Source organism: Arachis duranensis, chromosome 7, assembly GCF_000817695.3.
Source record: "Arachis duranensis cultivar V14167 chromosome 7, aradu.V14167.gnm2.J7QH, whole genome shotgun sequence".
NCBI classification, from domain to species: Eukaryota; Viridiplantae; Streptophyta; class Magnoliopsida; order Fabales; family Fabaceae; genus Arachis; species Arachis duranensis.
The window spans coordinates 12,796,407-12,820,782 of record NC_029778.3 but is presented as its reverse complement, the minus strand read 5'-3'; the positions used below and the strand labels follow the sequence as shown (position 1 = coordinate 12,820,782).

Here is a 24,376-nt window from a genome sequence, read left to right as displayed (position 1 = left end):
AAGTTATGGATATTTTTGTATTTTTAGTTAATTAAAAACTTATGTATTTTCGAATTAAAAAGTTAAAAATTTATTTATCTTTTTTCTCAAAAATAAATTATTTGACTTTTTTTATAAATTACTTTTTAATAAAAACGTATATAAAACAAGCGTAGGAAAAAAAAAAAACCAATAAATCCTAGTGAATGTATTTATTGTAGGGTTCAATTGAAATTGACTTTTGGTATTGAAAAGTGAAAAACACTTTAAAAACCCTCCAAACCCCTAATATTATCCGCCTTTCTCTTCCCCTACAAACACGTAAAACTTTTCTTGTTAAAAAACCACAAAGCTCCCCTGACCACACTGCTGCAGCGCTCCTGCCGTCTGTGAGAGTTGCTGCCGCGACCACCAATCCGTCGCCTTACATTGCCAGCAGTGGAGCAGGTAAACCCTTTTTTTTTGGGTAAGAAACCTTGATTTTAATTTGAAAACTCAATATTGTTATTATTGGTTAAAAAAAATGAGCATATAATGATTATGTAAATGCAATTACGGTTTTCCATATCATTGCTGTTTGTTACGAATTTATTTTGTTGCCTTATGCATGCAAATTGCTTTTTCATCGGAAAAAAATTGTGTTGGCGACAATTAGTTTGGGTTTTAATGCATTTTTAATTATGATATCGTCTACCGGTTGAACTAATGACCATATGCTGATATGCCTCAACATTGTTAATCACTGAGTCAAGTTTTATAACCCTTTTTTTTTTCCCATTGATTCTTGCAGAAAGAAACACCAATAGAGACGGTTTTCAGTTTTGGTGGATAAGAAGACGCTTCATCAATGGGGAAGAGGAAGGAAAGGATTCTCAATCCAGAGCAGTTTGCTCCTGATGGCACTGAGTCTGTGAAGCGGAAAAAGCGCACCAAAGCTCCCAAACAGCACCAGAAGGAAGCCAAGTTGATTGATTCGAACATCACCTCCAAGATCATGAAGGAAGCTTTGATTCAGCAGAAGGAGGAAGAGGAGAATGTCAACAGTTCCTTCCATGAAATTGAAGATCTGCCCATCGACATAGAAGACGAGGATGGCAATATCGATGAATTTCCTGGATTTGACGAGACTCAAAGCCAGTTTGATGGATATGAAGTGAGTGAACACTCTCATTGATGCAAAATTCTCATTTGTAGCACCTTTGAATCCCCTGCATCTTAAAGTGCAAATTATTATATGCTTATTTATATTAGTGTGTTTGATTATTCCTTGTTCATAATATTGAAAATTCAGGAGAATATTAATGAGGAGGACGAGAGAATAATAGAGGCTTTCTTGTCGAACCGGCAGGATCGGCAGAAAACACTTGCAGATCTCATTGTTGAAAAAATAAAAGAAAAGGCTGGTTCTGTTTCTTTGGGTATCATTGGAATTCATCCGCTTTTCCTTTTCGACTTTTGTTGTTTCCTTTTCTTTTGAGGTTTGACTTTTTATTCTTTCTTGTTATTTATGATATTGTTCTTTGTCCAGAACATCAATCGGTGCCTAAATTGGACCAGTTCGTAATTGACTTATACAAGGGGTAATTGTGAATCCAATTCAATTTTCTATGTTCATATAGAGTTCAGATGGACAACTTCCTTTTTGTTGAGATTGTTAGCACCTTGCTATGTGCTTGATATTATGCCCAACTGATTTTCTATTTTCTCTCTGCAGAGTAGGGACAATACTTAGTAAATATACCACTGGTAAATTACCCAAGGCAATCAAACCCGTCCCTTCCATGGCACAATGGGAAGAGATATTGTATTTGACCGAACCTGAGAATTGGTCACCACATGCTTTGTATCAAGTAACTAGGATTTTTGCTTCTAATTTAAATACGAAAAAGGCAGAACGGTTCTACAAGCTTGTCTTGCTTCCAAGAGTGAGAGAGGACATAAGGAAAAGTAAAAAGCTGCATTTTAGTGTATACGAAACTCTCAAAAAGGCATTATACAAACCTGGTGCATTCTTTAAGGGAATTTTGTTTCCACTCTGTGAGGTATGCAATTATTTATACTTTACATTGCTTTGACCTTTTGTGTTTGTAAATCATTTGTTTATATTTTATCAGATAGTATTTGATATGCAATGCAAAATTGATTTGAATCTATAGTAGTATTCTTTAAGCTTTTGGCATATTGAAGACTATTTGATTTCTAAATTTCAAGAAGTTTGAAAGAGCAATTTATATCCGGATTAGTTTGGGTTTAAGTTCTATGTAATGAACAAAAACATGTACGTTTGTTAGTGATCATAATTTGGAATTTGGCTATTGAAGCCAAATAAGATTTATAATGCTAGTTTACACAAACTAGTTTACAATACAATCTATAACTCAACATGTTAATTCATTTTTCTTGTGAAAATCTGACAATATTTTTCACCGTCAGTCTTGCAGATGCGAGAATAGGGAAGCGATCATTATCGGAAGTGCCATGTCAAAGGTTTCTATTCCTTCATTCCATTCTAGGTATGTGAACTTTGTCAATTATGCCTTGTGAAATTATAATATTTGGCAGCATCATTAGTGCTTGGTATCTTACAGTTCAGTAAAATGTGTTGTATAGTGGTTTTTTTGAGTTGGTTTCTTGGACTTTAGTTGGAGAAACATATCATTATTGGTGAAAGGATAGTGTAATTAGTTATGTTCTCTTTGATATTCAATGTTGTTGATCACTTGATGGATGTCTAGATTTTTAGAGGCATCTAATAAAAGAGTGGTGGTGCTTTTTATGGGTGTTGGCCATTGTTAAAAAATCAGTAGCTTTCGGGAGAAGTTTATAATGTTCAAATAATTGGTTTGTATATATGTGCTCTTCAAAGCATGATGCACCTTGTTTAGCAAGATGCATTGTGGACATTGCCCAAATTTAAACCATCACGTGGATTGAATTAAATATTATTATTGTAAGACAGTTTGATGTCAGCTTTGAGCAATAACAACAAAAGAAAATCGATCTTGTTATACAATATTATAGAGGCAGGATAGCCTTGCATTTGCTGCTAGTCAAAGTTTGAAAATTTACTGTTAATGGTGGATACCTGGTGCATAAATGTTAATGTAGAATAAATATAAATTGATTTGTTTGCAATGCAAGACTCACTGAAAACTCTCAATCTATTTACAGTGCTGCGCTATTGAGGCTGGCAAGGATGGAATATTGTGGCACCACAAGGTATTTAATCTTGTAACCATTTATTTATTTTGATAACAAAAAATTTCATTAAGATATAGAAGAGCAAATAGAAAGAAATGGAGGAAAAAAGATCCTCCCAAATAAAAAAATACCATGAAAAACAGTACATCGGTGGATTGTAGCTTTCCAGGCTCTCAACATGTTTGAGTGAAAGTCCTCTGAAGACCATATGCTTTGCACCAAATAGATACTAGATGCCTAGTTCTATCTCAAATAGAGGATGATTTGTTTAGATGTGTATGCATATATTTCCAAAGGTTTTCCTTTCGCTCTTTCCCCCTATGCCCATATAATGTTAATAAAGATGCATACATAATGACAATAACATCAACTGTGAATTGTTATAAAAAAATGAAATAAAGTTAATCTTTAATAGTTAATTAATAAATAATATAGTTCATTAGAAAATGTTCCATGTAACATTAAAGCTTCGGGTTATAACTAGGAGGTTCGACTATTGGAAATGAGAGAAGTTCTTGTTGGGAGAGCCAGGACCACCCCCTTTGGGACCTCTATGGATTGAGTTGGATTAATTGGATTCCCGATAATAGGGCCTGGTAAACCAATGGTCTTCTCCCAAAACATTGGATTCAAAAGATTTTGGACAGCCTTAATGCATTCTGATTTAATTAATTTGCTTTGTTCATGTCTTAGATGATATAGCACTATAAAGCATCCGATCAAAATAGCTTTTCTTCCTTAATATGTCATGGCAATTTGTGGTAATCGTTGCAGCTATTTCATAAAGATTTTACTGGAGAAGAAATATGCTTTGCCGTATCGGGTTGTTGATGCAGTAGTGGCTCACTGTATAAGATTTCTCGACGACACTAGACTAATGCCTGTTATATGGCACCAGACACTTCTTGCATTTGTGCAGAGGTCAGTGATTTGCCATTTCCCTTGATCATTTGATATAAATGTTTCTTCCCACTTGGTTAATGTTTTAAAAAATATTTCTGTGTTATTAAATGTTCTTAGAGTCTTGATGTCCATCAATTTGTTGTCGATGCCTTAATAATCTACCTTGTCCCAGGTAGTAATTATCATCAAATTTCCAGCAGGCTTTCTAATCTAATGTTCTCGATTGAGGTCTCTTTCAGGTACAAAAATGAGCTGCTAAAGGAAGACAAGGATAACTTAAGGATTCTACTTGAAAAGCAAAGTCATAGATTAGTGAGTTCCATATCCCTGTCTGGGCTGCTTTGCTTGTGTTTTAAGTTTCTGGTCATAATTTACTTTCCCTTGCTACAGATTACACCTGAAATTATTAGAGAGCTGAACCACAGCCGAAACCGAGGTGAAAAGGAGGAAGATCTCATGTCAATCTATATCCTTTTGTTAAAGAGATTCTAAATGCTCTGGCTTAATGCATGGACAATTTTAAAGCAATTTTCAATCTTGAGAAATAAGGTATTGTGTATTAAACGTAACATGTCTAGCTCTAAATATTGTGGAACCTCCTAATCATGATTTTGTTTGTCCTTTTATACCTCCTGCCGTTTCCTTGACATACCCAGTACCTTCGCCAGTATCTGTGATTATCAAGCCCATTGAAGAAGATCGTTTTGACATTCCAGAGGTTCCAATGGAGGAGGACTAATTTAATTCTATATGGATCTGGTACAATCTTTAGATTGTTATTAGTAGTTTGTTTCAAGTTTTAATGCTGTTTTATTTATTCATCTTTTTGGTAAGTTGTGTTGATTAATTGTTGGTTAATTGAATAAATATCTGATATGACAATAGTGTCACAGCAGTTTGGATCCTCTTTAGTGAGTGAGGATCTCACTTTAGATTCCAGTTGACAAGGTAATATAAGGGGTTTTACCATTGGATCAATAAATTTTAAGATGGTAATCATTTTTATTTCATTAATCCGGTGGCGCTTTACCATCTGAAAATGATACCTTCACTTCAGAGAACAGGTACAAAAAACAGAAGCTAGAATTTAAACATCCATGGCATAATTTGTTGGTTTAGTAATATTACTAAGTAGTAAATACTGCCTGGTTTGTGTAGTTTTTATCAGCATTATATTCTGAAATAAATAGGTTATTTATTTTTCCTTCCAAAACTTTTAGTGAATGTATGTGTTGGTTTAGCTTTGTACAATCTTGAATCCGTACCTTTTATTTATTTAGATATTTAATTTAGATTTTGAAGCCTTGAAATGCTTGTTTTCCATCGTAGGTTTGTTTTTTGGAGAGAACAAAAATTAGGATTTGCAATCATCTTAAATCAGTGGGTGGCTTTGCAGCTTTAGTATTATATAACAGTATTATTTTCCATTAGAGTAGCAAAATATAATTCATCATGCTAAAGGCAAACTTAATATTTTTTTTTAAAATTTTTTAATGTCAGTTGCTTTTATTATAATTTTGAAGGATATATTCCCTAGGGTGGCTGCACATTGTGTTACTGCTACCGCCAATTTTGGTCCATAACTGGAATATTTTTAAATATTTTATTTATATTTACTGATGATTGGTTATTAGTTTTATTTCTAGGCAAACACTATTATAGGGATTTTTTAAAATAAATAAAATAAATGTTTTAATTACCGAAATAAATAAGTTGTAGTGTTTTTATGAAAATGCTTTGTTTCTCTATTTCGTTTACAGTGTAAAGGAGATAACACGTATTTAAACACACTATTATTTCCATTATCACTATTTTTCATTCGCAATTCCTATATACATTTACAACTAAGTATCCACTATTAATAGATATTTTGGTTTATTTTCGGAAGAAATAAGTAGAAAAGAAGTATTGAAATGTAAGTATCCACTATTAATAGATATTTTGGTTTATTTTCGGAAGAAATAAGTAGAAAAGAAGTATTGAAATGTTTGTGGAGAATATAAATAATTGTACATTCTTTTATAATTGTTGAAAATGTCTTTACGGATCTTATTTACGGTATAAATGTTATAATTATTCACCTATTTCATTTATAATTTTAACGAAATAAGATAATTTTAACGAAATAAGATAAAACGTATTTCGTTTACACTGTAAATGATATATAAATTACATTTTCTATTTGGCCTTATCTCCTGTTATCTTATCTCGTTTATATTGTAAATGAGATAAGAGTAAACGGGATAAAAGAAGCGGACGCATTTCAGTACAAATGTTATAAATTATTTATTTTAATAATTAAAATATTATTTTATTTATTTAAAAAAACCCTATTATAGACTTGTTTTTGTCCAAATTTATAAGTTTGTGTCGTGTGGATAATTAATTGAATTTTTGTTTCACATTGACCATGCTGATATGAGATGAATAGACGCACGCATAACATCTTTTTTTTTGTTTGAACCAGGGTATCCATTAGGTCGGAAATTTAATGACTAATTTCTCGAGTACTGCAGAGGTACACAAAGTGGGCGACCCTCCTAAGCAAGCAAGCTCCATTTCCATCTTCCAGTGAGTATCGAACCCAGGAGAGATAGTTAAGAAACACAGACCCTCATTCATCTGTACCAACTTGCGTTGGTGTACGATAACATCTTTGAGAATATCTTCTTTGATCAAATATATGAATTAGTTTTTTGTACAGTAATATTTTCACTGCACATAATAAATGAATTAATGGTGAAAAGCTTGAGCGGCCAAAAAATTGAGTTGGGTCCTTTTTGGAAGTTTTGGTAAACTAATTTGGTACTTGTGTTCGAATATTTGTAAGAAGATCTTGAACCTATTGCCTTAAAATTTCTGAATCCTAAAGGTGAATTAGGATGGTAATTTCTATCAAACCTATCTTGTAACTTCTATATCACATTGCACATTTTCTTTGACCTTAATGTGATTCGATTTTCCAAATGTCTTATTCACATACACAGTTTAGTTCCACCAACTATATGCCCCCTTGGTACATAGAAACAGTGTGTGTGTGTTTTTTTTTCTTTTTTTCTTTTTTTCTAAATGGGTATGCATGATGAGATGAGATGAGATGAGATGAGATGAGAACACAAAAAACTAACAAAAGATGGAGGATTAAAGGCTGCACGATAATAACGTGATCCACAAGGTTGGATCAAGGATGTGGAGACAAATGAAGCAACATCATCGCATTTTATGAATAATAATAATAATAAATCAAATCAAATAAATTATCTATGTATATTTATTTAATAATTTGTTTTTTTAAATATAATATAGTATTAAATTTTTTATAACTAAAAAATTTATAATTTACTTTTTATTATTCTTATCTCACTAGCATAAAAAATTATAAGATTTTAGCACAGGAAACAAGTAATCTATGCCAAACTTTTTTTTTTTTAATGATATATCACACTTTCTAAGGTAAGAAATTGAGTGTATGTAATGTCTTAATTAGCTCAAGCCAAACAAATTTAATTAAGCTTTTAAAATTAAATTTTACATTTTGTTTTGTTTAAATACCTAAGCTTATAGTACCTTTTTAAAAAATAAAAAATAAAAAACTTAAAGATTAAGAACCATAAGATTTCAATTTTGAAGTTAGGAATAAACTACAAATTGAATTAGTGTTACCTGCATATGATTTATTGACAAAAGATCACCGACAAAATTAGGTTAGACAGAGATATATAATAGTATATAAGCTAAGTACCATTTAATTCAATTAAGCTAACTTCATTATTGCGATTGTATTAAAATAGTTTATTCTTATTACCTGGCTAGGAGGAAAATTCCCCTACCCTCCCCGATCTTTTTTCTTTCTTGCTTTTCATGTTTACAAGTTGTCCATATATGAATTAAGGTCGTGATTGGTTAGTGTCTTTGATATAGATAGATACATATATAAATATACAAAAAAATAGAAACACAAAAATACATAAAATTTTTAATGTATTTAATGATAATATATAAAATACACATATATAAAATAAATGTCAATTTTATTTTTTTAATATACTTCATCACTATTATAATCACCATTATTTTCTACCATTTACTACTACGAAAATTTTAACATTAACCTAAATTACTACCAAAAACTCAACAAAAGAATTATATCAATAATTAAATCAATAATTATTATTGTAAAAAAATAAAAATAATTGAACCAAACATGAACAAAGAAAAAAAAAAGGAAAAACTACCAAAAGTACCCATGAAATTTACAAACGCGGACAAAAGTACTCATAAACTAAGAAAATTAATGATGTACCCATGGAAGATGGGTTTCGTATGACAAAAGTATCCAAATCCTAATTTTTTTATTAATTTTTTAATAAAATTTCCAAACTACCCTCACTCTCAACCTCAACTCACTTTTTCAACCTTCTATAACCCAATTTGTACCTTTAAAACCTTTGTCATGGAGTCCAAAACTACTCCTATAATAGACCAGACCAAAATCAATGGTGGTGGTGGTGGTAGAGGACTTCGACCGATTCCTAGCAAATAAATTTAGTATGATGAGCGCTTTTCTATTTTTTTCGTCAATTCCTTCACACAAAGAAAGCCCTCAAATTAAGAAAAAAAGGAAAAAAAACAAATGAAACGATTAAAACTGTTCCTTTATGATTCTTTCTCTGATTCTTCATCGGTATTGATTGATTCTTTTGTTAATTTCGGTGCTGCAATCCTCTGTTGCGTTATTATCCAAAATTTTTACCATAAAAGGTTTATTTCATCTATTGTAGGAGTAGTTTTGGACTCCATGACAAGTTTTAAAGGTGCATGTTGAGTTATGGAAGATTATAAAAGTGAGTTGAGGTTGAGGGTGGGGATAGTTTGAAAATTTTATTAAAAAAATCAACAAAAAATTAGGGTTTGGATACTTTTGTCATACGGCACTCATCTTCCATGGGTACATCATTAATTTCCTTAATTTATGGGTATTTTTATCAGCGTTCGTAAACTTCATGGATACTTTTGATAGTTTTTCCAAAGAAAAAGAAAGGTGAAAAGAAAGGGGAGAATGCTGATGGAGGTAGAGAAGCGAAGGGGAGTTGAGGCGGCGCTGAGTTGGGAACGTTGAGCAACACTGAATGCTTGGCATTTTAGTGGCTCGTTGATGGCTTTGTGATCAGCTTCGGTCCCGCCATTGTCCTCATCTGGGACGCTAGTCCCGTCCCTCTTCCACTGTTAATAATTATAAAATCGGTCATTTTTATCAATAGTTTCTGATTTTGACTTAGGATCCATCGCTTGTACGGTCTAGATGCATATTCAATTTTTTAGTTCTCTCTCTCTTTATTTCAATTTGCGTTTTTGGATATTGTTTAATTCAAATGGTAGGTGTGGGAGTATAGATCTAGATGAAAAGAGAAGAGGATCTGGAGAGTAAAATAGGGAGGACAAAAAGAAGAGGACGCGGGGACGATAGCAGCGACGGTGGAGGAAGCAAGAGAGAAGAGTATCGGTAGAAGAGAAAAAAGGAAAAAGAGAAAAATGAGGAGGGAGAACAAAGAGTGAAAGAGTAAAAAAGTCAAATTTTGTGTCATATCCATTGTGTCTCAGTGTCTTAGTTTTAAGGAAGAACACAAAATACATGTATTTTATGTGTATTTATATACAACCGTGTCTATAAAAAATTCATATCTCACAAAACAAACTGTTGACATATACCACCATGTCTATATATTAGTTTTCATGTCTCAACAAACAAATGTAACCTAAAATAAAAACTCACAAATAGTTGTATTCATGTAAAGATATTTAAAATTCGTTGGATGATTATTGAATCAAATTTATCAAATTATCTCACAGTTCTTAAATATTAACTTCACATAAAGATACTGCATTTGAATTTTCACCATGAATTAAAGAATGATTACTTAAAGAAAATAATCACATACCCTATATATATTATTAATAACGGAAAGCTTAGCCAAATTGATGTATGAACATCTTTAGTTATTTTTAGTTATTATTTCTTTGAATAAAATTAGTGATCTCTGATTTTTATTAAGATTTTCATGCTTTTAATCAATGTTTCTTGAAATTTTTTCTTTGAATAAAGTTAATGATTTTCTTATTTTAATTGAGATTTTTGTGCTTTAATCAATGTTTTTTGAGATATATTTAGAAAATTATTGAAAGATTTTAGACAAAATCAAAGAAAGAGATGGACAATCAAAGAAACCTTTGGAAGAAGCAAGGAAGGTGGCATGCAAGAGGAAACAACCTCCCAGGGAAGCAAGAGTTGAAAACTAGCCCAAGGAAGTTTAAAGAGAATTTGCAACCCTGACCTCTTTATATTCCAACAAGAATAACTTGAGTTATAGAGATCCAAATGAAGTGGTTTCAGTGGCATTAGAAAGCTAATATTTAGAGCTTTCCAATAATATATAATAGTCTATAGTGAACGTTCAATTTGGATCACAAACAATCTTCATCTTCCAGCGCATAAAAACAGACCCCAACCTTAGCGTGCCACATGCCTGCGACCCTGTTTCTTTGCCAAAGTGCACCTCCCAGAAACCATTGGTGTGCCATACGCCAGCTCCACTCCTAGGTACAAAAAGTGGCATTCCACACGCTAGAAAGAGGCGCCCCAAACGCCCAGCAATAACCAACTCTAAGGACTCCAACTTTGGCCTTTTTAAGTAGCGTGCAACACGCCAAGGCAAGGGCATGACACACATCAAGACAAGCCTCCCAGGATGGAAAGGTTGAAGCTGGCGTACAAAACACCAGCAAGAGGGCGTGCCACACGCCCATGGATCAAGCTCTCCAAGACCAAAAGAGAAGCTAGTGTGCCACATGTCAATACAAGGGCGTGGCACGTTGAGCCACCTTTTCAGACACTCAAATTCAAGGCACTTTTAAAACAAAAAATAGGCGTGCAACACACTAAGGGTGGACGTGCCACACGCCCAAGGAAGGCATCCCCATATGAAGCTTCAAAGTTGGCATGCAACACGCTAAGAGGGAGGCGTGCAACACGCCAAGGTAGACTTCCAGAATTAAGCAATTTTGTGACATGCCACACGCCAATCAACAAGGGCGTGCCATTTCTACACGCCTTCGAAGCCTCATCCAATGCTAAAAGTTGGCATGCAATACGCCAAGGAGTGGGCATTCCACACGTCCAAGTTGGATGCTCACAGGGCTTGAAAAATTCATGGTGTGCAACACGCCAATGAACGGGCGTGCCACACGTCCAAAGTCCAAAAGCCCATAAGCAAATCAAGTATCACTCCAAGCCCACATTGTATGCTAAAGGATTGAAGCACTAAGCTTTGGATCTAAATCACAAAGCGAGCTGAAGATTAATTGCGGAAGATATGATTTGATTCTGTGAGATTTTAATTTGAATTTGATTTTTAGGTTTTGTTTTAGGATTTAGTATAAAAGGTTCTTAAAAACTTTGACGGAGGACCTTTTGGCTATTTTTGATATATTATTTTTGGTTTTGAAGCTTAGCACGAGTCACTAATTTCCTTGGTTACGGTTAGAAGCTCTGTTAATTCTAATGGACTAATGTTATAGCTTGTCTACTTTTCATTAATGCATTGATGTTTTCTCAAGAAAAAAATTTCGTTCTTCATCACAAGGGTTCGATTCTATTGGGAAATTATTCTAATCTTAACTGAATTCTAATGATTATATTGAAAAATTTGGTTTTTGGAATTAAGCTTGAAAACTCCTTCTCACAATTCTTTAAGTTTTGAAACTAGACTTGATAAGTGACATGGAATCAACTAGGGCTAACTCTTGTGAATTGTGTGGTTTCTAAATCAATGAATGCACTTCACCTCTTTTCATAATCAATTAATCAAGGAATTGGTGGTTTATTAAGTTAAGAGAAATTGAATTACCAAGGGATTGGGATTTGATTACTAATGATTTGCCATAGATACATCTTACATGATTAAAGTCGAAAGTGAAAAGCATTCCTCCTAAAGTTTAACATCTCTGAAACCTTAACTCTTTTACCCATATTATTCTCTCAATCATTTACTGTTTACCTATTTAATTCACTGTTTTATGCTAAAGATCTCTAAAACCCTAAATTTTGATTGTCTGACTAGATTAATTAATTGACTATTGCATGCTTAGTCTATTAATCCTCGTAGGAATGATAATTCATTCTCGTGGTATTACTTGATACGACTCGGTGTACTTGCTGATAGTAGTTTGCAAAAATCTGCATCACAAATATAGAAAATAATGAAAAGCTTAGCGAAATATAGAAAATATCAATCAATAGCTGAGTTGTAATTTGGAAATACAAGTAAATATAGATAGTATCAGTTTGTATATAATTTAGGAGGATTTCTGTTGTTTAGTTTATAATTAGTCTCGATATTTTAGAAAAGTTTTGCTGCTGTGTGAGGATATCAGTTGTATATATGTGTGGTTTATGAAATGAAGAAAGCAGATTGGACAGAACAATTTCTATTATGGTATCAGAGCACGTGCTCTGATACCCAACAAACACAAAAAAAGAATGAAGGGCAGCTTGTAAAACCATGGCAGTAGCTGAAAAATCAGAGAAGAACATTGGAGAAAAATAAAAAATCCTAGAAGGAGGGACGATAAAGATTTACTCGCCATATGGTGATAACCCTGGCAACATAATCACGCAAGTATAACTGTGTGGAGAAAATTATAATGAATGGGTCAAAGCTGTGAAAATCTCTCTTCGTGCTCGGAGAAAATGGGAATTTATCGATAAAACGCACTCCCAACTAAAGAAAAATGTGGCCGAACTAGAGGACTGGTGGACGGTACAGTCCATGATCATATAGTGGATCTTGAACACAATCAAACCAAATCTGCGATCGACTGTGGATTATGCAGAAACCGCACAAGAGTTGTGGGAAGACATCAAGGAATGATTTTCTGTGGTGAATGGCCCGTGGATCCAGCAACTAAAGGTGGATTTGTCAATATGCAAGCAAGAGAGTATGAACATGAAAACTTATTTTAAAAAATTAAAGGTCCTATGGGATGAACTAGCAAATTGTGAACAAATGCCTATTTGTATCTGTAGCAGTTGCAAGTGCGGAATTGGAAGTCAACTTGAGAAATGAAGAGAGGAAGAGAAGGTTCATCAGCTGTTGATGGGACTAGATGGTGTAAGCTATGGCATGGTAAGGTCAAATATCTTGGCAGCAGATTCTTTGTCCTCATTGAACTGTATCTACACGATGTAGATTTAGGAGAAGAGAGTCAGAACAATCACGAAGTCAATAGAAGAAAGAGGGATGGTTGTGCGCATTGCAATACAAACAGGAAGCAAAGCGAGAGGACATGGTTACTATGGAGAAAAGATGGTGACTTGCTCGAAATGTGAAAAGAATGGCCATGATATGAAGGAAGGAGTAGTGACAAAAGTTCATGGCATCAAGGGGCTGAAAACCATAGAGCTCAAGCACGTGCAAATGTGATGCATGCTAGTTGAAGTCAGGCCGATGATGCAGACACGAATAAACTTAAGAAGATAGGTTCAACTAATGAACCATGGATGGCGATACTAGATATGATTGACAAGCAAAAGCCTGAAGATTATGAAAAAATGATCGGTAAGAGAATGTTTAATTTGTGGATTGTTGATGGTAGTGCATCCAACCACATGACTGGAATCTTGAAAAATTTGTGGAAAAGAAAAATTATACGAGGGTGTCCAGTAAGGTTACCTGATGGTGAATAGGTGGCAGCATGCAAGCAAGTAACAGTGATACTTGACGGAGGGCTTGAGTTAAAAAATGTTCTTTATATGCCTGAATTGAAATACAATTTGATCTCAGTCTCTCAATTAATAGATGAGAAAAATTGTCTTGTGAATTTAATTGACAAAGTTTGTGTTATGCAGGATCGCACTTTCAAAATGCTTATTGGAGCAGGTGAACGAAAAGATAGACTTTATTGGTATCGTGGCACACACAAGACTCAAGCTTGTCACATAAAAATAGAGAATCAATTCGATATTTGACATAAGAGATTAGGACATCCATATTTAAAATTATGCAAATGCTTCATGTTTTAAGTGAGAAATGTACCAGCAATGAGGTTAATAAAATTTGCAAAAAAGCTGGAGCGGGCTCCAGAAGCTTCAACAGGGCACATTAGAGGTAGCAATGGAGTTATACAGCGACAAAACCTAGCCTCCATCCTTTCTCACTCATCGACCGCGCTCTCTTCTCCGTCTTGAGCTCGATGACGGCGACAGTTTTGCGGCGACGCAACGCTCCTTGCGATGATGACGGCGACGCAGCTCCACGGGACGGCGACGCCACCTCCTTGCATGGCTGTCGGCGACGCATTGCGCAGTGACAACGCGAGACAGGGCAGAGTGCGGTGGCGAGCTGGACAGCGGTGACTTCTCCTCCGTCTTCCTCTGCCGATGATGCTCTCCCCTCCTCATTGTTCTCCCTCTCTTCTCCCTTTACCCTTTTCTTTCTTTCCTGTTCTCACTGTGAAAAATCCAGGTAAACAAGAAATAAATTTTCCTTGAGTGAGTATCATGCATTAAATATTTTTTATTTTGTTCATTATGACTTATGGGACCTTATAGAACCTCTTTTTCATGTGGAGTATCATATTTCTTAACTATTGTGGATGATTATTCACGTGCGGTCTGAATATATTTGTTGAAAAAAAAAGACGGAAGTTTTAGTTACTTTGAAAAAAGTTTTTTTCTTGGTTGATCGATAGTACAAGTAGCTTGGTTGTGCTAGTGTATGTTGATGACCTTGTAATTATAGAAAATAATGGTGCTATAATTTATAATTTTAAACAATATTTTCACCAGTGCTTCTACATGAAAGATTTAAGTAGGATAAAGTATTTCTTGAAAATTGAGGTTGCTTGGTCTCCCACTAGCATTTTCTTGTGTCAGAGAAAATATGATTTGGACATCACCACTGAAGGTGGGGGTGTTCGGTGCTAAGCCGGCCACTACATCATGTAAGAAAAATCATCGGTTAGCATCAGCTACTGATCCTATAATTTCTAATCCTAGTAGCTATTGCCGACTTATTGGAAGGTTGATATACTTATGTTTTACTAGACCCGATTTAGCTTACAGTGTGACTATTTTGTCACAGTTACAAACTCTTCGCATAGAACACTGGCAAGCTGCTTTGAGAATTGTTAGTTATCTAAAGGGCCATCCTAGCCTAGGTATTCTGCTCCCAAGGGACAATGATTTACACTTATATGGGTAGTGTGACTCCGATTGGACGAGTTGTTCTCTAACTCACAAGTCTTTTATAGGGTGGTTTGTTTAACTTTGGCAACTTTTTCACTTCATAAAAAAATTCAGAAACAACAGGCAGTCTCTGCCTCTTTTGCTGAAGCTGAGTATCGCTCAATGGCTAAGGTGACACGCGAATCGAAGTGGATTAAGGATCTCCTTTTTGATTTATTCGTACCTCATCCTGCCCATTCACCTATGCGATAGTCAAGCGGCCCTGCACATTGCTAAAAATCCATTTTTCATGAATGTACGAAACACATTGAAGTCAATTGCCACCTTGTTCAAGATGAAATTGTGCAGCAACGTCTTCTTCCATCATATATCCCAACAAGTTCAATTGGCTGACATCTTCATTAAAGCTCTCAGTCTCCACAAGTTTAGAAGAATCTTGATCATCTTCATCCTTCTCCTCCATCATCTTTATCCTCCTTCCTTTTTCTCCTTCTCCTCCATCATCTTTATCATTATGATCATCATCATTAAAGTCATCGTCGTCTTCTTTTTATACGTATCGTCGCTATTGTTGTCGTCATTATTGTTATCGTTATCATAAAATTTTTGCCATATTGATGACGTTGCTTGATTCAAAATTGATTTGGATGTATTTTTGTTGATAATTCAGTCATTTTTGTGTGTTGTTTTTAAACTGAGTTTGTGTCACAATTAATAAAGATATTCAGTGTTGGAGTTATGAATTTAAATTATTATTATGATGAATCAGTTCCATTTTCGTTTAAGTGTAGCTTAGAAAATTTTCGGTGTATTTTGGAAATCTTTTAGTGTATTGTAGAAAATTTTTGGTGTATTTTTATTCTAATAAGTTTTGGATAATTCAAAACTCTTCCTCTTCTTCCTCCTCATCTTCTGCTATTGCTTCTTCTTCTTTGTCACCACCATCACCATCTTTTTTTCTTATTTATCTTTTCCTTCTTATTTTACATTCTCAAGTTTTTCTTGTTTTACTCTCTTAACAAAAATAAAAAACAAAAAAATCAAACAAAGAAGAAGAAGAAACACATAATGCTGCAAAATTACTTGAAAGAGGATGAATCTACATTCATTCAACTAAAAGAAAGAAATAAATAAGAAAAAAAAGAAAAAAGTGCATTAAAATAAATATTTTTGTGCATTTGTAGCAAAATTTCGGTGTAGAAGTTTTGAATCTGAATTATTATTGTGATGAATCTGTTTCATTTTCCTTTGGTGTATTTTTTAAAATATTTCGGGTTATTTTGAAAATCTTTCAGTGTACTGTAAAAATTTTTCGGTGTATTTTTATTCTGATAAATTCTGTATAATTCAAAACTCTTCATCTTCCTTCTCCTCCTTGTCTTTTACTGCTACTTCTTCTTTTTCATCATCATCATTCATCATTTTCTTCTTCTTCTTCTTTTCTTCTTCATCTTTTCCTTCTTATTTTACCTTCTTAAGTTTCTTCTTATTTTACTTGAAACATATAATGCTACAAAATTATCTGAAAAAATGAACCTACATTCATTCAACTAAAAGTAAAATAGAAATAAGAAAAAAAAAGATGAAAAAATGCATAAAAGAAAATATTTTTGTGCATTTGTAGCAAACTTTCAGTGTAGAAGTTTTGAATCTGAATTATTATTGTGATGAATCTGTTCCATTCTCATTTTGTGTACTTTTGAAAATATTTCGGTGTATTTTGAAAATCTTTCGGTGAACTATAAAATTTTTTTTGTGTATATCTATTCTGATAAATTCTGCATAATTCAAAATTCTTCCTCTTTCTCTTCATCTTCATCATCTTCTGCTGCTGCTGCTTCTTCTTCTTTTTCACCATCATCATCATCTTCTTTATTTTTTCTTATTCACCTTTTTCTTCTTATTTTATCTTCTCAAGTTTCTTCTTGTTTTACTTTCTTAATAAGAATAAAAACAAAAAAATTAAACAAAGAAGATGAAGAAGCACATAATGATACAACATTACTTGGAAGATGATGAACCTATATTCATTCAACTAAAATAAAGAAAAAAAATAAAAAATGCAACACTAAAGAAAATATTTTTGTGTATTTGTAGCAAAATTTCGGTGTAAAAACTAAGAAATTTCTGTGTATTGTTAAAAAATTTTGGTGTATTTTTATTCTGATAAATTCTGCATAATTCAAAACTCTTCTTCTTCCTCCTCCGCATCTGCTATTGCTTCTTCTTCCTCATCTTCTTATTTTGTTTTCTTATAATTTTTTTGGGAGAAAATATCAAACGAAGAAGAAAAAATATATATAATGTTGTAAAATCAATAGAAAGAGGAGGAGAAAAAATACAACAATAACAACAACAAAAAGAATGACGGTGAGAATCAAATAAGCAAAGAAAAAGAAGAAAGACCGCAAAAAAAAGAAGGAGAAATATAAAGAAAAAAGAAAAGAAAAAGAAGAAGGAAGAGGAGGAATGCCAAAAAGACAAGTATGTATAGCAATCTCATAAGATTATTATTGTAAGTTATGAATAAGCCTACAATTTTTTTTATCAAAAATAAAAAGACTCAAATTTACAACTTCTTAAATAAATATAAAAAAATAAATATAAAAAAATTATGTCATTTAAGGTCATTAACATGAATAAGCCTACAATTAAGATCAAATACTAATTCATCATAATTAAAACAGCCGATTTATTTTGGTTTCCCACGGTATTTCTCGGCCCGACAGGTCAAGGACTAATCCGTCGCGGTACTGAGCTCCATTTAAGGGTTTGCTGCTGGGTTGCTGCATGCATAAGGCGGGATTCGAACCCCCAACCTTACTTAAGCGGACTAGTGAGCTAACCACTAGACCAACCTAACTTCGTTAAAACAGCCAATTTATAACACACCTCAAATAATTGATTAAGTGGAGTTATAACTCACCTAAAGCAACACGTCACCCTAATATTACTAATTTTCTTAAAAAGATTCTTTAAATATTTTGAATGAATCCTTGTAATACGATATAATGAAGTACAAAGTATATGAGCATTGTAATACTACAGTAAGAACTAATTACTACTATTTTGTGCTCCAAAAAATAAAAGACTAAATTTGCTTAGTGATAGTACATGTAATCAACCAAGTAACTAAAAAACGAAATGAATATTTGGAATTTGGATACGCAGCGAGTCTCTGGACTTGAAGGTCTAATTATGCATCCAAGCTTAAATAATAATTAGGATTATATCGACGGCTAATCGCCTCTATTTCTGAATTCATTTAAAAAATATACGTTAAAAATAAGATTGAACATGTTAATATGTGATGATATTTAAGTATATTTAAACATGTTTAATGAATAATTTTTTATTTTTTTATTAAGATACAGTTGAACACACAAAACACGCGTGTCAAACGAATATTGATGTATATCCGATAAATCAAAGAAGTATCCGTGCTTTATAGTTTATAGAACTAAAAAAATAAATTATATTTTTAAATAAAAATATTTATAAAAAGATATTTTTAACGTGTCCCGTAGAGTAAGTGTTATATAAATAATATATTACAACTTCTAACTTTTGTACCAAAATTTGGCGCGTCTCCATATAATTCCCACAGGAGAAATTCAGGTAAAGCTAACTACTATCATTATTTTTACATGAACATGTATGAAACAGTCCATAAAAATCGATTTGTTTTAATAATTTTGAAGAGAAACTTATTGAATTCATTGAGCTCGCGTGGAATTTTCTTCAGTTGGTTCGTGGCGATTTCGGAAGATACAGAGAAAAGAGAGTGAATTCAACAATGCTACATGTATCGAAAGATGCACCCCGGTCAATTCCACAACCGCGTTAGTGCCTTCTTTTACAATTCTATTATATATACTCATCATCACAACAATTCAATCATCACATCTATTTCTATCTCTTAATTAATTAAGCATGGCTGATAATAATTCAACCAGGTTCAACCTCGCATATTCAAGTTGTACGTCAAGGAAGCAGAGATAACGCAATTCGATTACAACAGCAACACCACCCAACTCCGCTACAACATGGTGCTCAAACAAGAAGCTCAGCATCTACTACGACAAGGTTTTAGCCAAAGCCTTCTTCATGGACACGCAATTCGCCACCGCCGACGTCATCACTTTCATGAACTCCTTTAGGCAATACAAGAAGCAAACCAACGCCATGAGCGGTGTTTTCTCCGGACAAGAGAACATTTTTCTTGATTATAGCCGCTATTCACAGATCAGCGATGACAAGAACAGTAGGTCTTTTGATATCTACGTGAAGCTCTACTTCAGGATGAGGTTTAGGCTGGGTGATGTTATTACTCGCACTTACAGGCCCAAAGTGAAGTGTGATCTCAAGGTTCCATTCGTCAATGCCACCAATGCTTTCACCTTCTTTACGCCCACCAAGTGCGATATTGATTTCTGATTTTTACGTGTAGGGGTGGCAATGCGTAAGATAGGCAATCCTGTTGGATTGGATTTGATCGTTATTTAAGTTAATTCGTTTGTTTATTTTATTTATTTTTTATTTGACTTTGTATAATAATGTGAATCAGTATACATGATTCCATGTAATAAATAATAAGAAGTGTTAGGACTAATATTTTTGTTAAATTTTGGCTATTACTTAACAATTAAAAATAAATTAAATAATTTTATACCATTGAATATAATTTTACACCATTAAAAATATCATTGATAATTAATTAATGGCTAAAAACTATAAAATTTACTGATCTCCTAGACTTTCTCATAAAGAATAAACTATGCTTTCATAGTGCAAAACTTCAAATCGATCGCTTATTAAATCTGTCTTCTTTTATTCCTTTCTTTGTGGGTTTGAGGGTTTATCTGTTAATTTAAATGAATATGAATTGTGTTGTATACTTGTGAAAGCTATGTGGTATTTTTCCAATGTTTATAATATGCATAAAAAAGTATAGGTAGATAATTTTTAATCAATCAATTTTAAACGATTATAATTTATAATTATTAATTTTATAATTAAAAAAATTAAAATAATTATTAATTAATAATAATTAATTAATATAAAATATAATTTAAAAATAATTGTTAATTTCTTATTAGTTAAATTTTTGTTAGTTATTTAGTAAGATTATTCTATTAATTATCATATTCTGTAAGAAAAGTATAGGTAGACAACATAAACTAGTTAACTTTGTAAATAATTTGAATTAATAATTATTAATTTTAAATTATTTTTTAAATTAAAAATTTAATTAATTGATATTAATGGTATTTTTGAATCAAAATTTACCTTAATTTATTTTTACTTCCATTTACCATTCACCATACAAAATCACAAATCCTAATCCATCTCCCCAATGTCCAATGTTGCCGCGGTTTCATCGTGCCCCCGTTGCATCGTCCTCATACGCCATCGCCGGTCATCCTTGCATCCTTCTCTGCCACCTCATTTGCCGTTCGCGCAGGAAAGACAACCACCATCGCACTGCTGCTTTCCCTCCCCGCATCCCATCGTGAATTGTCCATGCAGCACTCTTGCATCATCGCCACTCTCCCGTCGCACTGCTGTCTAATCTGCGCCACTCGCACCCACGCTGCTCGCTCGACGCATCTTCGCCGCTCGGGACTTTCATCCCTATCGCTCGCATCCTGTAACACCCTAATTAGCCTAGGCCTTACCACGCGTCGCAAAGCAAAGGTTAATCAGAGATTACGACAATTCTAAACTCTTACATAATATATATAGAAAGAATAGTATAATCTAGAAGCCTGATGAAGGATATAACTCAAAAACAGAATTTCAAAAGCGCAAAATGTACTACGAAGCTACTAGCTTAAGGTACAAGAAATAGATAAGATACAACAAAAGATAAGTATATAATATCATAGGAAACCAGTCACGACTCGCGGAGTTTAAGCCGGCTAGCCATATACAGGAACACAGAACCATACAGTGAAAACAGCTTATACAAGTTCTGTTCTCTCAAATACATGCCTGTAGGCAAACAAAATACAAAATGAGAGATGTATAAACAAAATAAACCAAAAAGACTCCAAAAGAATCCAAGATACTCCGCTTCTGTCACGATCCAGAGCAACTCACCGAGGTGGATTGCGACCTGCATCTGAAAAACACAAAAAAATATGGTATGAGAATCGGAGGTTCTCATTATGGTAACAGTTTCTAGTGATGTAGGATATAAGACCCCGGGACGCCAAAGGCAATCCTAAGTTCCATATCCATCACAAGATTTCAAACTTAAGCATTCTAAAACAAATAAGCATAATATACCAACATTATCTTAAATAAACCAGGTAATCTATCTTAGGAGATTTCTACTCTAACCAAACACCGATGTCCCACAGCCTTCACCAACCGATCCTCCATGCGATCTCATCGCCACTGCCTTCTGAACCTCCTCAATCCCAGCAGAAAACACATGTAATATACAATACAAGTAATACACAAGTAGAAGCATATAAGGCAAATATTTCAAATAGCAAGTAAGCATGTTATTCAATTAGGCAAGCCATTGCAATTAAATAAAGAATACAAATAGATCGAAAATACAAATGATGAATGCCTGCCCTATTGGCTGTGATATCACAATGTCGGTTCAACTGCCAACCCGATACATCTCCATGAAGATGTTGCCCTTCAGATTTCTCATATGGGAACCCCCGAGATATAGTGCCCGGATCACTGTCCAGGTACCGGCGCCTGCTCGCCCTATAGATCCGAAGGGATGCGAGCGGGATACTCTTGCATCAGACATCACATCTCAATGTAAGCGGGATTAACCACCATCCTTACGCCGCCGCCGCTACCTCGACAGGCGGGATTAACCACCATCTCTGCCAGGCGCATAACGTCTCATAATATCATATAAAAATATTATTTCCGTGGTTTTCAAAAGTATTTTTAGTATACAGAGATCCATAATCTCAATCCGAGTCCCCGACTCATCTTAACCACTGTCCATTCATAACTCATTTTCCAAATATCAAAAGTTCATCATTCCTCATCACATATATCAATCATCCTTCACCTAGTGTCAAACCATTCTCAGCACGCCAGAAACCTAAGCCTCCGTTTTCTAATCTATCATAAAATCATTTGCTAGAACCCTTAAGTTATATCCCATGTTCTAATACTCAAAACTAGGCGCAAAAGTCTTAAAATGGTATAAAGAAGCTTACAACGATGTTGGGAAGGCAGAATAGTTAAAAACAAATAAAATTTTGAGAAACAGGGTGTGTGCGGCCGCACAAGGGACTGTGCGTGTGCACACTCCTGAGAGTTTTAAAATGCGTGCTTACGCACAGGATTGTGTGTACGCACAGATGTCAAGTTTTACAAGGATCTGTTCACTCGCACAACCTGTGCCAGCGCCCCCAACAGACCAGCCTCCCCAACTTGTGCGTCTGCACAAGCCTGTACGTCTGCACAGGTTGAAATTCTTCCTTGATTATGTGCGCGCACAAGCTGTGCTAGCGCTGCGAACAGAACGCACTTCCCTACCTGTGCGTGCGCACAGATGTGTGTGCGTCCGCACAGGTCAAAATTTTTGCAGGGTATGCATCCGCACAAGAGTGTGTGCCCGCACCTATGAGTAATCAAGAAATTCTGCAACTTTGCAGAATTTCAGATTTTTAACACCAACTTTGAATGATCATATAACTTCCTCTACAAAATTCCAATTTTCACAAACTTTATACCGTTTTAAAGGGTTTTTAAAGATTTTTAATTCTAAACAAATTTGAAGCAGTTTTGAAAACGAGACAAAAGTTATGATTGAACAAAGTTTACCAAAAACTCAATTTTACCAAACTTCACAATTTACACAATTTCTTTCCATACACATTCCAAACTATACCATACCATTCCAAAACTCCACTTGTCATCAAAATGTACTAGTTGTACCATAATACACCAACCTTACCACATTCTCCCTCTCATTTCATTACTCTCAATTCTAACATCAACTATATAACACTTATGATCAAATCACCATCAAATCCACCATTTCATAAATCATAACACTACAATTATCATAAGGAACCAACTTCCAATTCATACAATAATTCAACATCATCATATTATTATAATTCATCACAATCAACCCAACATTCATCAATTCATCAACATTTAACACACCAACCATCATTTTAGTTCAACCTATCCTATTGGTCACTAGCCTATGTGTCCATGAGTATGATATACTACATAGAGGAAACCGAAATCATACCTTGACCGATTCCCTTTATGCACCTAACCTCCAAAATTAGCACAAACAAGCTTCCAATTACAATCCAAACTTTCAATTCCACTCCAATAAGCACAAATAAGTTCTAAGAGCTCCCAAAGCCACAATAATCAAACTATATATATATAAATCACCTCAAATCAACCTAGGGTTCCAATTAAACACAAATTCACAAGGGTTTAGTGGCTCTTACCTTCTCCCACAGATTTGGATGTCAAAACTTCCAATAAGCACAAATAAGTTCTAAGAGCTCCCAAAGCCATAATAATCAAACTATATACATATAAATCACCTCAAATCAACCTAGGGTTCCAATTAAACACAAATTCACAAGGGTTTAGTGGCTCTTACCGTCTCCCACAGATTTGGATGTCAAAACCCAATGCTAAGCAAGTCTTAAAGCAAACCTAAACATCCAAAATCACAAAAACTCGTTTAATAAAAAACCCTATAAACCCGAAATTTTGAGGAGAGAATCTGAGAGAGATTCGAGCTTTCCTTACCAGTTTCTTATATGGGTTTTGTAGAGCGCTTCACAAGGAACGCGTAGCCGCTGACAGCACGCAAATCGGAGCACCGTAGCTCAAGATATTAGCAAGAGAAAAAGAAGGTGAATAGTGTTCTTGGGGTTTCTCTCTTCTTCTATTTCTCAGCTGTGTGAGTGTGTTTGTTTATGTGTTATGCTGAAATGGGTTCACTTATGAACCATTTTATATGTTGGGCTTGGGCCCAACTTGGGTCCGGTCCAATCCGTTAGCGTTTTTAGCCCGTTTGGCCCAACTTCG

General features: G+C 34.1%; 1 protein-coding gene and 1 pseudogene across 1 annotated transcript; both read left to right on the top strand.

Moving 5' to 3' along the window:
* The first annotated feature begins 263 nt into the window (after window positions 1-263).
* On the top strand, window positions 264-5,759 carry LOC107457854 (bystin). The gene is made up of 12 exons (XM_016076027.3): window positions 264-426; window positions 770-1,132; window positions 1,271-1,397; window positions 1,508-1,559; window positions 1,694-2,021; window positions 2,413-2,492; window positions 3,151-3,198; window positions 3,955-4,101; window positions 4,323-4,395; window positions 4,474-4,549; window positions 4,743-4,842; window positions 5,413-5,759. Exons 2-11 carry the CDS (start codon window positions 827-829, stop codon window positions 4,820-4,822), a joined length of 1,317 nt encoding a protein of 438 aa, XP_015931513.1. The 5' UTR covers window positions 264-426; window positions 770-826; the 3' UTR covers window positions 4,823-4,842; window positions 5,413-5,759.
* A 13,513-nt stretch (window positions 5,760-19,272) lies between these two features.
* LOC107457802 (NDR1/HIN1-like protein 3) lies at window positions 19,273-19,801 on the top strand (annotated as a pseudogene).
* The last annotated feature ends 4,575 nt before the right edge of the window (window positions 19,802-24,376 follow it).